The sequence below is a fragment of the Pagrus major genome, chromosome 2, assembly GCF_040436345.1.
Source record: "Pagrus major chromosome 2, Pma_NU_1.0".
NCBI lineage: Eukaryota > Metazoa > Chordata > Actinopteri > Spariformes > Sparidae > Pagrus > Pagrus major.
Window position 1 is genome coordinate 28,977,574 of NC_133216.1, and position 17,761 is coordinate 28,995,334.

Here is a 17,761-nt window from a genome sequence, read left to right on the forward strand (position 1 = left end):
TTAGTTGTAATTTAATTGATTAGAAATGCATTTAGAAATATCAGTTGTTTAAGCACAATATCAGCTGAGCTGAGCATCAAGGGGGGAAACAGCTAGCCTGGTTCCTGGCTGGGTGCTGCAGTGACTTATTGGAGTTTTATCTTCCAGGCAACCAGTGGAGTCTCCAGACACACCGTCAACGTCTACAGCAGCTTTAAGGCTCTTATATTCTCACTCGATGTTTTTAAAACGTGTTTCTTCTGAAAAGGTAACAGATGATAACAGCTGATGACTTTTCTGGGCCTATTTAAACGGGACTTGTTTGACACACCCACTCGACACAGCCACAAACACTACAATTGGAAAGTCTAAGGAGCTCAGCATTGATCTGAAAGAGTGCATTATTGATTTGAGCGAGTCAGGAAAGTCACTTGGAGCCATTTCAAAGCAGTTACAGGTCCCAAGATCAACTTAGTGCTCAACACAGGAGCTCCCCAGGGCTGTGTGCTCAGGCCCCTCCTGTTCACACTGTACACCCATAACTGCACTCAAAGACATCAAGAGAACTCTATAGTGAAGTATGCTGGCGACACCACCATCATCGGCCGCATTATAAACAATGATGAGAGTTCATATCAGGAGGAAATCAAAAATCTTGAGAGAGTGGTGCGCACAGAACAATCTACTGCTCAACGTCAGCAAAACCAAAGAGCCGATTGTTGATTTTAGATCTGAACAATGGACGTAACATAATTTGGTTCATAGATTAAATGACTGGGTGTATGTAAAAGGAATTGCGCAATTCCTCTCAGCTCTATGGAGCAATTTGGCATCTATGTCTTGTCTGTTTTGTCTGTCTGTTTATATCTGTCTATGTCTGTTTTGGTTCATTGTCACCATTCTTTGTTTCAAACCACAACAGGCAGCTGAAAGCTCTAAAAAAACACAACTCACTACCTGCCCACCAGAAAAACAAAGCTGATAGCTGATGAACACAGTGGGCCATTTAGCATCTAAAGAGCCTGATATTTCATTAAGGAGTTGGCATAGACCAAACCAGAGTGACTCCAAATGAATGTTAATGTTGCTCTGTAGCAGCTGGACGTGTAAATACTCAACTGATTGCTAACATGTTCGCCCTATCAACTGTATGAGGGGATAATATGTACAACTTCATAATACACACAGCTGGTTTCTGCCCCAAGTGTTCATACATCCGTTAATACAGCTTTAAATCTATTTACCCATGTAGTTGAGTAGTTGAAAAAAAACATGATATCAGTGCTGTACCTTAACTTTTCCTTTCTCATAGCCTGTCTTGTTCATGTCAGTTAGGTCCTTCAGCATCTGCTCCACCTGCAGCAGTGCATGCTGCATACAACCACAGACACACAAACACAGAAACAATCGCGCACACACACACACATAAAATCACGTATGGAGAGAATCTGAACAACTGTGCCTATTTTGACATTTTGGCACCATTAACATATTCATATACATACAAATACTATAGTATGTATGAGTAGATCCATATTGATGAAATGCTGACTGTAATGGTGACAGTAACAGTGAGCTGTCTCTCAACTTTTGCTGCTCTAAAGCAGCCCACGTTCCCATGAGCCTCCTGTTTTCATCTCACCTCCTACTGCCCATCACAGGTTCACAGGCCGCCAGCATGGACAGAAGTTAGTGCTATGACAAGTGGTGAATGTATAAGATATACAAGTTATTATGTAAGCTGGGATTCTATCCGACCGTGGCCTCACTAAGTTGAGTATCCAGCCTTCTTCTCTCATCCTTCACCCGAGTGACAATGAGACATAACTGAAGGAGAGAGGGGACAGGAGGGATATTTTGACTTTTGGGTACAACCCATCATGCAAAAAATAAATAGTGCTGCGTTTGTTGAATTTACCTTATTTTTAGAATGCTCCAGGTCTTTCCTCATTGCCTCCTCTTCTTTTTGGACATGCTCAGCTCCTCAGTAGCCTCTCAATGGTTCACTCCAATAGTTCCCTCTGAGTGGCTGCAATGGAGGAGCTCTGCAGGAGGTGCGCATGTTCCCCTTTGAGCGTCTCTCTGATGAGAGACAAACTTTTAATGTCTAAAAATGTGATTAAACCATTTCATGTCCAAAATGTATCACCAGAGTCAATGTTAGACCCTCAGCTGATACCAAATCTCTCAGCTGAATGTCAGACTTGTATCATTGTTTGAGGTGGTTGGGATCGTAACACAGTGAGACAGGTTTCATTAAATACTGACACCAAGGAAGAGTCAAAAACTGAAAAAACCTGATTCATTTCAGAGATGGTTCGCAGAGACCGACTGAGATTTTTAATAAAGGACTAATATCAAATACCGGTCTGAGACTATGCAAATATATCTGTCCAACCCTACTGTTCTCAAATGTTAGAATGTCCGCCTACCCCACCAGCACTCATCTCTGATGAGACAGTGACCTTGGGGAAACAAGAGAAAAATGAGAGAAAGACCAGAGCCTGATGTTGTGCCTATATGTATGACCCAAGTTGCAGCTGTTGCATCTGGCTGGGAGCTTAATATAAAAATCAAATCATGTCACATTTTTATTATTAGTATGCATTATTTTGCCAGCATGAGGAAAGAACTTTGGATGTGCATCCTTCCCCTTTTGCTGATGGATTTTCCATCCATCCATTATAATAAATGCAAAGAAATGTATGTAAATGTATTTGACCAGAAAGCAACTAAAAGCCAGTACATTGAGATGATTTTGCTCCAGATGCATATGTTGCTTTGGCTGCAGAGGAGTTTCAAATTTTCAAAGTCTTTGTCTGACAAAAATGATGTTAGTTTTTGTTTTATAAATCTTTATTTTCTGTGAAACTTAACAGTTTGCCTAATCTGTTTTCCGTTTTTCATACATATCTGTGGTTCATCTTACGAACCAAGAATCATGTGACCTGCTCATCCAGCACCGTACAAAGGGTAAACAAAATGATAGCAATGCAGCACCATCCGCTGTTCAAACCTCAAAAATGCAACTTGGTGGAATCAGACTTGTATCAGTCTGATTAAATACTAATCAGACTGATGCAAGAAAAACAGCTAATTAGTTTTGCATAAGTTTGACATATCCTGATATGTATCAACGATAGCTGTTATCATGTTGATCATAATTTCAGTTAAATCTCCCAGCCCTGTCTCAAATGAATATGCTTCATCTTTGCAGAATTACATCAACATTCCTCTCTCAAACAAGATTATGCCACACAAAACATTGCTAATGTGAGTCTTGCAATAAAAAGTACTATTTTGAATACTTACACAGTGCATCACTTTTTAATTTTCCTGCTATCTATAGTACATCATGGTCACACCAATACAACAGTGTGAAATGTAGCATCAGCACTCCCAGTCAATGACAATCTTGGTGATCCACATTGATATCATCAGTTAAAAGTGTGAGGCTTGACTGATAAATGTAAGAGACTCACAGCTCCAGCTGCAAACTAACTTAGTGTGTGTGTGTGTGTGTGTGTGTGTGTGTGTGTGCGTGCGTGCGTGCGTGCGTGCGTGCGTGCATGTGTGTGTGCGTGCGTGCGTGTGTGTGTGCGAGAGAGAGAGAGACAGAGAGAGAGAGATGCTGGTGGAGTTAGAATTAAAGTTGAATTAAAATCTAACAATGGATACTCTAAAGTAAGCTTTGACAGTTCATCCATCCAGATTCAATTAAAGCAACTTTGTCCTCTGTCCTCTGTAGTAGTGTTTTTGTTCTACTGATGTCTAAAACCTGCACTCTTCATTGTAATATATAAACATTAAGCTGTTACAAACAGACCCTGAAAATGCAGCTGCAAAGTCAGTCTGCCCTGCACTCACTCACACTCACACACACACACACACACACACACACACACAGATGTAACACGGGATGGTTCTTTCTTCTCTCTGCATCTTTCAGGCAGAGAGGAGTCATGTTTACCTTCAGCTGGAGGCAGCCAGACACAACCTTCAGACTGAGCTGCAGGTGGCACCAACACATTCAGTGAGTCTGCAGCTAGAGCTGTGAGTCAATCCCTTACAGAAACCAGCTTGCTGAAAGGCTAACATAGTAAGTTGTGTAGATGCTTGTGCATGTTACAAGATTCAAGATTAACTTTATTGTCCCACAATGTGGGAAATTTGTTCTGGGCCATTCGCCCATGCTGCAGCCATAAGTAACACAGAACATAAACTCACACAGTCACATACAATGGATATGCACATCTATATCATACAAAGTGCCTAAGTACATGCTACTGAGAGGGGAAGAACTGTAAGTCTGTCAAAATAAGCAATTAGAGGGCCCCAGACTTTGTAGAACCTTTGTAGAAGGTTAAAGTCTTGAATATGAGGTTGGGGAAACTGACGTGTACTCTAGCTGTTTATTAAATTAGCTAACATTACTATCTTCCAAGTAAGCTACAACTCATAATGTGATGAACTGCATGTAGTTACTGTGTGCATCATTCAAACCTCATTCAAACAGTTTGAATGATGGTTCCATTCTGTGGCTTTGATCTAGTAAAGAATCGAAGAGGAAAGACAACAGATTAATGCCACACAATGGAACCAACCTCTAAAACTCTGCTAGAGTTTAAAGCAGGTCTAATATTCAAACCTTCACACACGTGTTTCGGACCACGGTCGAGTAGGATCAAACAGACAATCTTCTACAGACCACAGTCTACGGCAGATAGCTACACTTTGCTTCCATTTTGCCATTTCAACTTTGTTTACCACGATAACTGAAATGTATCGACAGAACAACCCGAGAAACCGCCCAAGAAACATGGAGCAAGTGGTTCACGCTGGTCCTCAGGGTTGCCCAGTATCTCACCAGAACGAGGGTCCCTTTGACTTCGTAGAGGATCCAGCTAAACGCTGGGCAATGGAGAAAAAGGCTATGGGCTTCAAGATCCACAACCTCAAGTATCAGCTCAACAGACTTGAGGGTATTATGGATCTCAGGGAGAAAGCGTTCAAGGCCGAGTACAAAAACAAGTACGAGACCATCGCATCTCATGAGGCCCAGATCTCAAACCTGAAGACCGATCTCCAATTCCGGGTGGCGCAGGTGGATAGCCTCCAGCACCGGAGCAATCAGGAGAAGGAAGACATGGCAGCAAGACTGGAGGCAGAAAAACAAAAGGTGTCTGAGCAAAACGATCAGATGCTCCAGCTAAAGCTCGACAACCAGAAGAGCGTTCTGCTCCAGATCGACCTGCAGAAGAAGGTGAAGCAGTTGGAGCAGGAGCTCCAAAAGAAGGACGATGTAATCCTGGATCTCAGGAAGGAGAACGTGGCTCTCTCTCACAAGCTCACGGAGGCCACAAATCAGCTGACAAACAACAAAGCTGAATTTCTCCAGAGCGACCAGGCTTGGCAGACGAAATATAAAGCTCTGCAGGAGAAAGAACAGAGCTGGAAGACGAGAGTAGAACAGGTGGAGGAAATAAACGAGGAGCTGGAGGAGAATGAACAAATCCTGGAGGTAACAGTAAGCCAGGTGGACGTGGAGAGGACAGAACCAGAGGACATCTGCACGAGGAAGGAGGAGGAAACTGAGGTGCAAAAGGAAGGTAAAACAGATAAGAAGATGAGGAAGAAAGAAAAAAAAGGAATGGAAATGAAACAAAAACAAGAGATGAAAGACCTGAAAAGGAAACAACAGGAAGAGAAAGAGGACCTGAAAGCTAAACAAAAGCTGGAAAAGCATCAGGAAAAGGAGATGAAAAAGAAAGAAAAACAGGTGAAAGCGGAGCTCCACAAGAGAGCAAAGGAGGAGAAAAAATAAATGAAAAGAAAATCTCCCTCACCCCTTCCTCAGATCACTTTGCCTTCTTTCCTCCTTCCTCCCTCCACCCTGTCCCCCTCAACCTCATCCTCACCCCCCCTTTTCCCACCTTCCTCCATCTCTCTCTGAACCCCCCTCCATCTCCCTCGCCCCATCTCCTAATCCTTTCCGATTTCCACTACCCCCCAATTACTTGACAGTGGCTCAGCAATCAGCCTCACACAGAGGGGTTTTCTCCTGGTGCTCAGGTTTCTTCCCACAATGAAATAAATATTTCATTTTAAAAAACATGCTGAATTGCTGTCCACTGTCTCAACTTGACTTGACTTGACTTGACTTGATTTGACTTGACTTGATTTGACTTGACTTGAGACTCGGACCAATTGATTTGAGTAGAATCAAGTCATCTGGTCTCAAGTCAAGTCAAGTCAAGTCAAGTCAAGTATGTCCTTGTGGGTTTTCCCCTGGTGCTCAGGTTCCCACAATAAATTACATTTTTAAATAATGACATTAATTTTCAAATAAAAAATGTTAATTAGACATATATTATATTCTGTCACATTCATTCTTTTAAAAGTGTAACCTCAATGTAGCACTGTAGATGTTTACAGATAGCTAGGACCAGAGTCTGGGTTCAGAGGAGCAGTTTATAGCTTGACAAAAGAATAATTACCTTACATTTGTTCACTTCAATCCCCTAAACATAAAAAACAAGATCTCTGAACAGTATTTAGTATGTCTGAATAAGATTTAGTATGTGCCAATAAATAGTATGCCAAATGCAGCATGCCAAACAATGGCTGGATGTCCTACTGCATTGCCCAACTATATTTTCCATTCATGTAGATCTAATATATCAACAATCTAGATTTCTTGATTCACCGATTGCATAATTTGTGTCAATTAAAAAGTGTTATGACAATATTTTCACCTTGTAATTACACATTACAATGACATGAAGAACTGTCACAGGCTTATGTTTGAAATTAGCCTCATCTTAATACAGTATGTATTGCAAAATATATTTCTTGCACTTGCAATATATCAAATGATATATTCACTATATATTGTCAAATATATCAGTTATTGCTGTCTGCACATATTATAAAAAATATTACCAGATATTTTCCAAGTATGTTATCTCGTGACATATGCAAAATATATTAAAGTAAAACATAATTAAATACATATCAATATGTATCACCAATGTCTTATGTATCAGCATCTTCATACCAAGTCCATGCATGCCATTGGCTGTATTGCATATCTCTTCTTTTAAGTGTTGTCTGTCAAAAAATATCAACTTTAAAATCTCTTGTAACACACAAAGAATTACACACACATACACACACACACACACACACACACACACACACACACATATGCCATCTCTCTCCAACCTTGTAAATACATAGCTTTTTTTATACTGGAGTTTGGGGAGCAATAGGTCTTTTAGCAGACAAATAATGGTATGTGATCATAGAAGTAAAAAGGAAGTTGTTTTTCTCTCGATCAATATACAGTGGAAATGACGTCTGCCTATAGGGACCCAGATTTACCCAACCCTTTACACCAAACACTAAAGGTTTACCAGAGTCTAACTACACCAAAGTCTTTCTGAACAACTCAAGCAGCTGCAGGAGAATTTAAATGTGCTCACACTGGATGTTGCATGTTTTGTTGGTGGTTCATACTATCTTTGTGTCCAGATATTATTAAAGATTTTTTTTAAAAAAGAAAAAAGAATGAGATAGAGAAAGATATAGAACAAAATGTTATAGAAAGGGGAAATTATGAAGAAAACCTATTCAAATTATAGATGACGTATGCTGACTGTACAAAGATTATGCCTGTAAATCCTGTCTGGTTTTTCACTTGAAAGTAAACAGATAAAAAAAAAAATCTACTGTCGTGGTTTTGTGATTATATGTATATATATATATATAATTCTATACAGGAGGTATTGATAAATTATGCAAATTGTGCTGTGAACATGGGTGTTGCCCCATGTCTAAATATTAGATATCAGTACAAATTGAGTGTTGTTGTGGTTTGACTTTGTTATATACAGCATTTTATTAATAATATTGATTGTGACACAAAATCATAGCTTCCATAGCTGCTCTCATATGATGTTATTGCAATGATATGAAGTAACAGCTTATGACCACAAGATGGCACCACATGCTTTCCCTTTGAGCACGTCCAAAGACTTAAGTCCATGGTAACATCCTTATAGGGGCCTGCACAGATGTGGTACACATGCACAGGTGTTTTCATTCATTCAAAGTACTGGTATGGCCCCACTGACTGATATATTATGATATAATTATATTATTAATCCTTACTGATTAAAAGCATCAATTTGTAAGCAGCATGTTACCGTTGTCGCTGCTGGAGGTGGAGCTAGTTTGAAGTATTTTATATACAGTTTTATGTACAGGGACATCAGATGAATCTGAGGGGTCCTGAAATGATTAATGGGAGTGGAAAAAGAAAAAAGTTCTGATCTGTTTTTAGTTTTTGGACTTTTTCTCAAACCTTTGCATTTTGGTGAGATATTGGATCATTTAAACTTTTATTGAAATAAAACAAAGTGAAGTTTTGAGAGGGAAACTGTAACTAATTCTGTCAAATAAATGTAGTTGAGTGGATAGTACAATATTTCTCTCTGAGATGTAGTGGAGTGGAAGCATAAAGTAGCATAAAAGGGAAATACTTGAGTAAAGTCATTCTAAATTGTACTTTAGTAAAGTAGTTGAGTAAATGTAGCTTACTTAGTTACTTTCCACCACTGATTATAACCTATAACAACCAGCAAGAGTAATCACACCTGCATTCATGCACAACACATGTATTCAATGACTTCTCTCACATGATTCCTCCTGTTTGCTTTGACTTATGAAAAGACAAAGGCTCAAATGAAATTATGTTTTGCTTGTGCATAATTTCTCTTCAAAATATAATTTATGTGCTTGCAAGATATATTTAGGAGTGGGAGGGAATTTTAACTGACTAACTTAGCAGGGCTAACATTGGCTAACATTTTGTGCTCAATAAATGTATTTGCATGTTGGCTTTTATCTATTTTAACACACTTGCTGGCTACATGCAAATACATTTATTGAGCACAAAACATATTTTTGTTCCCTCAAATGAAATTATGTTTTGCTTGTGCATAATTTCTCTTCAAAATATAATTTATGTGCTTGCAAGATATATTTTTCTGTGCTCAAAATCTCCCATTGCTCCTTCACGAATGTGGCACAAATATCACGCCATAGTTTAAGTGCCAGTTCTAGTGCTACTCCTTTGCACAGGCTGACAAGTCAACAATAAATAATATTCCTATTGGAAATACATTTGACTCCTGTTTGCACTACATTTAGCTGAATAGGGTTGCCTAATTCTACTACTGTGTGGTGGTACTTGGAGAGCCGGATATTTTCTGAGGTGGTACAGGGTGTAAAAAATTTGAGAACCACTGCTTTAGGGAAATATTTGAATTTTTTTCAATTATTAAAAACATCATTATATCCTGAAGTCATGAAGATACTTTAGGCGGTCTCAGTGATTTCCATTCCACAAAGTATTCTCCTTCGAGCTACTAGGGTTGCAAATGCGATAGCACCTTCCCTGCTGTTTTAGTTATTTTAGTAGCATCCCCTTGGACCCCAAATTGCCACTGTAGGACCAGGTTGCATATTCAAAACAAAACCATCATTCAAAATCTTGAATATTGATATCCAAAATTCCCCCAATTTTGAGCATGACCAAAACATGTGTACCAAATCTGATTTGGTTAAGTTACAGCTATCACGTGTTTCATCTGTGTTTGGGTATATCTTAGCCAACCTGGTTTTACTGTAGTGTGTATGGTAGAGAACTTTAAACTGATTCCGATTAAGACGTGAACAAGAAGTTCCAATCACCATGCTCAGAGCATTGTCCCAGGTATTGTCATATGTCAGTTCCTAGTTCTTCCAATTACACATTTTTGAATGACATGATTGTATTATATATGATAGAAAATTGTCCTTTTAAATGAAAAGGGGTCTTAAGTATAACATCTAATCTTGATGTCTCAGGTAGTTGAGGGAATGAGGAACTTGGAGTCAGAATGAATTGACAAACCTGACGATAGCGGAAAAAGTTTGATCTTGGAATACTGATTTTGTTGACTTAATCCCTGAAGTTTGCAAAGATATTATAAATGAAAAAGTCACTGCACTTAGCAAGGCCCATGCTCTTCCATTGTTTAAAGGTGCAATCTAATTCGCCAGCCGGAAAAAAGTGAATGTTACATATGGGCTTAACAATGAAAACTCAGTCAAATGGAATGTTTGTCTGAATTTTATCTGAATCCTAAGAGTAGAGCTTACTATCATGCTGGAGGTGAACTGGGACAGAGAGAGAGGAAGCCATCTGTAATCAGTGCAGAGAGTGATACTGACAAAAAAAAATTAAGCCTCAGCAACACACAAGTCTGTCTTTGGAAACCAGTAGACAATTTTGTGTAACTTTGCTGCCCAATTGTAATGCATCAAATTTGGGAGGGCAAGTCCACCCTTTTGCCTTTGCCTTTCAAGGCTTTCCTTAGGCAGTCTTGGGGTTTTACCTCTCCATATGAAATTTGAAAGAAGGTTATATGTTGAGCGGAAGAAGGACTCAACATATAATGAAAACTGAAAGACATTGGAACAGATACAGCAATCTAGGCATTATGTTCATTTTAATACAATTAATCCTACAAGCTAAGGATAGATAAAGGGCACCCCAGTGTTGGAGGTCTAATTTCAGTTTTTCAAGTATAGGTAGTCAGTATAGGACGGGGTGATATTGATTCCTAGGTTCTTAAATCCTGAATTCGACATACAAAAGGGCAAGTCTGTATCTGAGATTCTGGCAGCCTTGTCATTAATAGGGAAACATATGCTTTTCATGAAGTTAAGTTTATATCCTGAAAACCTACCAAAGTCACCCAATATCCTCAAAACATTAGATGCACAGGACAGTGGATCTGTAAAGTATATCAAAAGATCATCTGCAAAAAAAGAAACCTTATACTCCATCCCCAACCTGCTGGTACCACACATGAACTGTGATGTTCTTAACTTTACTGATAGAGGTTCTATGGCTAAAATGAACAGCAAAGGACTCAGAGGGCAACCCTGCCGCGTTCCTCTGGATAGAGGGAAATATTGTGAACATGATTTGTTAGTAATTACAACCGCATTTGGGGATGAATACAGAAGTGGATACAGATAGTTCCATTCAACTCTGTCAAATGCCTTCTAGGGACACAACCACCTCTGGCGCATCCCCAGACTTGGGAGAGTGCACCACATTTATGAGTTTACGAATGTTGACGAATGAATGACGCCCTGGAACAAAACCTGTCTGATTGCTTGAAATTATATCTGTTATTAAGGTGTCTATTTTAGAGTCCAGAACCTTAGATAACACCTTCACATCTAAAGTTAAGAGTGAGATAGGCCCGTATTAGCTACAATCCACCGCGTCTTTACCGGACTTCAGGAGAACTGTAATGGCAGCCTCTGTGAGGGTCTGTGGGAGAGCTGACTGTTCAAGAGAGTAATTAAACATGTTAAGGAGCAGAGGAGTTAGCTGTGAAGAGAATCTTTTATAAAACACGACCAGAAAGCCGTCAAGCCCTGGGGCTTCACCGGTTTGGATGTTTTTAGTTGAGTTCTCCATTTCCTGTTGATCCAGAGGTTGCTCCAGGTCTGTTCTTTGGACCCCTGTAATCTTTGGGATGTGGTCGCGTCGTGAATATATCATCAGTTCTTGAGATGCTTGTCTAATCTTTGGTAAAGCCTCACACTCTTAACTGATGATATCAATGTGGGAGATCACCAAGATTGTTATTGAATGGGAGTGCTGATGCTACATTTCGCACCGTTGTATTGGTGTGACCATGATGTACTATAGATAGCTGGAAAATTAAAAAATGATGCACTTTGTGTAAGTATTCAAAATAGTACTTTTTATTGCAAGACTCACATTAGCAATGTTTTGTGTGGCATAATCTTGTTTGAGAGAGGAATGTTGATGTAATTCTGTGAAACTTCAAAGATGAAGCATATTCATTTGAGACAGGGCTGGGTGATTTAACTGCAATTATTATCAGCATGATAACAGCGATCTGTTCCACCTCCTGTCTGTATGCAGACTCATCACTGTCCCAGATGAGACCGATAACCTTTAGTGTCATCCTCAAGGCAACAAACTATTTATTGAGATCTGTTTTTCCCCCAATAATAATGAATAGTGGTGACAGTTGGCCCTGTGTTTTCAGTGTAATGTGTGAACCCAATGAGTTACAATCACAATGTTGGATTATATTGTTATTTTATAATTGCTATATCACATTATTTCAATAAATTCACATCACTTATACTGCTCTTTGTTGCCATCATATTTATTCTTGTTGCTCTTATTATAGATAAGGTGCCTAAAAAATAACGTAGTAGTAGTTGCAGTAGCAGTGTTAGGGAGATTGATTGAAGAGTCCAAGCTGGTGTCATTTGCAACTCATTAGATAATTTTCCGTTTGGGGAACGTTCCCTGGACCCCCACAGCTAACGTCAAGAAAACTTTCCAAAATTATGGTCAGGGAACCTCCAGGCAACCTTCGCGGAACGTTCTCCAAACGTTCAGTTGTTTGCTGGGAGAACAGTGGCTGCAGTGATGGGAAGTGTTCACATCCTTCATCTAATGAGTAAAAGCAGCACTGTCCAGATGTTATTTCCTCTCCACTGTAATTAATGATTTAGGCCTGCTGTTGTATTCAGCTGTGCTCTCCTGGGTGAGTGACAAAAATGTGAGGCCTGCCGCCTTATGAATTTTGTCAACAGGACATATTTTCTTTCTGAGCACAGATGAAAAAGGAAAGGTTGAAAATGATGAATTAAACATGTAACTTTATGAATATGTTTGAATGAATGTATGTATGAATAATGTTTGTTTGTTTTTTGTTTTTTTGCTTACACTAATAATATTTCTCTGTCTTATCAAAATGCAAGTTCATTTTATCTTCTTCCACAGCAGAGGAGGTTGTTATTCTTAAAAACTAATTGACACTTGGGTCAAACTTGGATACAGCCATCTGGTGAAAGATCAACAGAGACTGATAACACCTGAAAACTGCTCGAAGTTCATATCCATAAAGCGCCTGGCAGATAAGGAATCGCACATGTGCACACCTGAAACCATGTCAGGGGATATTTGGCGCCATCTCGCGGTAGCTGTGTAAAGCACAAGCGGTGGCAGGACACAGATATTTTCACTTTCTGTTCTGCTGAATTGGGCCGACAAGTGTCAACTCCGGATACATTTCCCCACTGTCAGAGCATTGTTAAAAGATATTTGTCGATGGATCCGGAGGAAGCAACGCGCACATGCGGCCGATGGTGAGATTTAACTTAATGTGAGAGTTTCTTGGGGGTGACACACGAAATGACGTTTAAAAATCCGGCTGTTTAAGATCGTTTTGATCAGAATGTGATCCGAAGTAAACGAGTATAGACACTCAGTACAAACTCTTAACAAGATGTAGCCAGAAGTAAGAGTGTAATTTAAGACAATATCCTAACATTGTGCCAGTGTATAACCGTATCATGTTCTACTTGAGCTGTCAGTAAGTGGTTGCATAAATATCAGGGTGGATCTGCCAGGACATAGAACTTGACATAGGTCAATGGACCAAACTGTTCACTTTCACTTTCGACAAGATCAGTGCTTTTCCAACAAGTGAAAGAGTAGAGGTTTAGCAATTGAAGACATCATGTTGTTCATGTACATTGATTTGAACTTTTCACAGAGTTCTGTCTGTGATGTGTCTCATATATAATGACAAACAGTCCTACTTTCTGAGTCAGTAAGAACAGCATTGAAATCAGTAGCTTGTCCCCATCAATAGCCAGGTATTATCATTAGTAGTAGGTAAAGATGCTTTTGCCCAATAATGAAAGTACTCTCAAACTAAGGTAGCTACAGGAATACTATGGCAAAGGTCAAAGAGTGCCTTGTGATCCTTTATCTTTTGAGTTTTAGTGTGGCAGTGTGGTACACTGTAAATCACAGGTTTTACTGCATGACAAACGTAATAACATTCTTGGAAAAATGTTATCAATATTGTTGTAAATATATCAGTTTAAGATTAAAATATTTAATCGCGATTAATCGCATGATTGTCCATAGTAACATGCGATTAATAGCAAATTAGTTGCACATTTCTTATCTGTTCTAAATGAACCTTAAAGGGATATTTTTTCCAGTTTTTAATACTCTTATCAACATGGGCGTGAACAAATATACTTGCTTTATGCAAATATATGTATATTATTATTGCAACAATCCAACACAATGACACATACTGTTCAGAATATTCTCCACAATAACCTCAAAGGTACTGCACGCTCAAAAAATATGCTGAAAGAATGAAAGAATAACATGGCAAACTCAACAAGCAACAACAGATGGACACACTGACCTGAATGTAACATTCCTTAATAATACTATATATGAATACACAATATAGTGTCCAACTTTACGCTTGTAAATGTAAACTAGACAATGTTAATCGGCCTGCAAGCTGTAGCCACCCATTTAGCTATTTAGCGTTCTATATATGTGTGTGTGTGTGTATAAACTAAACTTTCCCCAAATAGAAAAGACAGAAGATGACCCTCTTTCCTCCTCTTTCTTAAAGCCACAAAAAGATTGCAGAGGCCAACTTCGCTCTGCATGAAACGCACTGCAGCCGCTTCTTATGTCTCTGTCCTGACTGTGATGAAGCAGTTCCCAGAGATCAACTGGACCAGCACAGAGAGGAGCAGCACACCCAGGTACACATACTGTATACACAAACACACACACACCACATGTCAGTGTATTCTCTGCAGGTATAACAGTTTATCTGTTTGGCTGCAGGTGAGATGCTCCAAGTGTAACCAGAAGATGGAACGTTGTCACCTACTGGATCATGAGGTAAGTCCAGGGGGGTTTTTGTCACTCGTGGCAAAAAGGACAAACCCATTAAAGGAGACATATAATGCTCATTTTCAGGTTCATAATTTCATTTTGGGTTACTACTAGAATAGGTTAGCAAAAAAAGCATCCTGTGTGGCCAGCCTGCTACGCTTCTGTTTGAGATGCTCTGTTTTAGCTCCTGTCTCTTTAAGGACAATACTCAGTCTAAGTTTTTGTGCACCATGCACTTGATTTTATGTATTCTTGTATGTTTTCTATTCTTGTAAAGTGTCTTTGAGAGTTTTTAAAAGCGCTGTACAAATAAAATGTATTATCATTATTATTATTATTATTAAGTCCGTGTCTCTGGTCAGCTCCGTCCTGTTTGCAGCTTCCAGTTAGCTTCGCTTCCAGTGTGAACATACTGTTGATATAAATTATGCAAATGTATGACATGGTGACGTACTGTGATGTGAAGAAGTCACACAATTAAAGGCGGGACTACTGACAAGGTTTCTTGTGTCACTAGTCGAAACATTTCAAAAAAGTCATCAAGGATTGATAATATTTCTGTAGTAATCATCATTTCATTTCTACTTTCATGCCAACAAATCCCAGAATATGTGAATATTCAGTTTTAATCCCATAATTTAAAGCAACATTCTGTAAGTTTTTTTTACCTAAATATAACATAGTTAAACATAATTTAATACCCTGGGACACCTTTTTAACATTCCAAATCTGTTTTGTCTCCCAGTCCGATGAGTGTGTGGAGCGTCCACAGAGCTGTCACTTCTGTGAGCTGGAGCTGCCATGGAAGCAGCTAGACGAACACGAGCTAGTCTGCGGGAGTCGCACCGAGCTCTGCAGGGACTGCGGTCGCTATGTCACCCTGAGGGATCAGGCTGAGCACGGCTTGACTTGCTCAGATACCGACAATGGCTCGGGTCCTCCTCAAACTACTAGTAATGACCCAACAAACAACAGTAAGGGAATGTAGGATTGAAGGCTTTGACAAAAAAAACAAATTAACTTCCAGAACACCTCTTTTAAATTTAACTACTACTATGCTCGTTTTCTTTTCACAGCAACATTAACAGTGAATGGTGGCAGACATATGGCATCAGTCCCACCTGAGGAGATAGAGGAACATGAGGTATACGTGTTAGTTTGTTTGTTTTTTAACATATTAGTGGAACAGTGCCTGAAAATAAACATAGGTTATGTGCTTCATGAAAAAAAAACATTTTAAAAAATTGATTGTGCATAAGAATGGGGGGGGAGTAACATGTTGTGCAAATTGTTTGTACTGTATGCTTTATATGAGGTAAAATTAAGTTTATTATCTGTGGTGTCAACATTAAATGATAACAGTCTTTGACTGTACTTCTTAGAATTTCTAGTAGAATTAGGGACTTAAATTTGTCGGGTTTCCCAAAACATGACTACCAAAACATGACCAAAATGCTATTATAACAGTAAAACAAGTGGATATGAGTCAGTAAGTGAACAAAATGAATGAAGTTTTTTAACATTAGCTAACTTTAGCCACCTTAAGCTATTGGTCATACCAGACCAAGTAGGGCTGTGGCAGTTAGACCCCAGGGAGTGTTTTGAATTGAGTAAAGGTGTGTTTCACTGCTTTGGAAATGAGCCTTGTGTTCTTTCTGCTCTCATAAGTATCAAAGTTTGTCTTTAAAGCTACTACAAGAACATTCATGATGGTGAAACATCTTCAGCACTGCACCATAAGAAAAGAGTTTTAATACTGTGACTTATTTAACCCAGATAAGTCTGCATCTGACATGGTGACAGCACAGGATAACTTCATCTATCTTTGCCCTGATATTCTTGTTTGCTTTTGTAGATCATATAGAGGCCAGTGAAAAGTTCCTTGTTCCTTGTTGTACATTTAAGCCCAAATCCACTTGTACATAATTTTTCAGTCGTCGGTCAATAAAGTTGAACTTTTGTCTATATCCCCCGAACCAGCTGGAGTGTGTTCCAGCAGACAGGTCCGACAGTGAAGAGGATGAGCCAGAGAAAGAGGAGGAGGAGGATGACAGTGATCTCTCCAGGTGGGGGGCCACTGCTGCCAGCCTAAGCAGAGCCTACAAGGCAGCCTCCCTGTCAGACAGACCCAGCAGTGGTCCCTGGGGTAATAGAGGTGACCCGAACCAGATTAGCACCTGTCCCCACTGTCATCTGGCCCTGCCCCTGTTCACACTACACTGGCATAAGGTAATCTTCCTGCATCACACAAGGTTTGCATGTACATGATTGAAAAGTTCATATGGTAAGAGGTTTTCCTTCTCTCTGTGTGTTTGTAGGTGAAGTGCCAAATCCACATTCTCTTAAATAAAGAGAGATAGCTCCTCAGAACGGATACGCTGCTTCAGTGATCTTTGATTGATGTTTCAAGAATGGAAGAAGAAGAATTTGGGCTGTTGACATTTTATTACAAGCCTTCTTTAGGTTCTCATATTTTCTTGGTTTACATTTTGTTTTTAGTGTTGCTCACTTTTATTTTTAGTTAGTGATTACATGACTTGCAGTATGCTCACATGAAGAGAAAGTGGTTCAGCATATTATCATCTGTAAGTAAATTTAACACTCCTGACAACTTTGTAATGTTCCTTTTGTCAAATACAAATACAGCTACTTAACTACTGATGTAAGTTGCCTTTTGTAAACCTTTGAATAGAATGTTATGAGAAGAAATATCACATTTAGCATTTTTCAGTTTCAGGGACCACTATTCATCTGATCAGGTAGATACATGACACCACCGCTTATGCATTTCGTTTATATAGAATTGTGTAAGACGATGCTCAAGACTCCATCATCATTACATGTTCACATGTCAAAGTCTGAAATTCATTTATTTCAAATGCATATATTCAAATACATATTAACTTACTGCAGAAGCAAGTTCCTGTAACACATTGACACTATTTCACATTA

General features: G+C 39.2%; 1 protein-coding gene across 1 annotated transcript; it reads left to right on the forward strand.

Annotated features, from left to right (window-relative positions):
- The first annotated feature begins 13,125 nt into the window (after positions 1 to 13,125).
- On the forward strand, positions 13,126 to 17,463 carry xaf1 (XIAP associated factor 1). The gene is made up of 7 exons (XM_073487394.1): positions 13,126 to 13,236; positions 14,538 to 14,673; positions 14,759 to 14,815; positions 15,555 to 15,783; positions 15,886 to 15,953; positions 16,790 to 17,038; positions 17,128 to 17,463. Exons 1-7 carry the CDS (start codon positions 13,199 to 13,201, stop codon positions 17,167 to 17,169), a joined length of 819 nt encoding a protein of 272 aa, XP_073343495.1. The 5' UTR covers positions 13,126 to 13,198; the 3' UTR covers positions 17,170 to 17,463.
- The last annotated feature ends 298 nt before the right edge of the window (positions 17,464 to 17,761 follow it).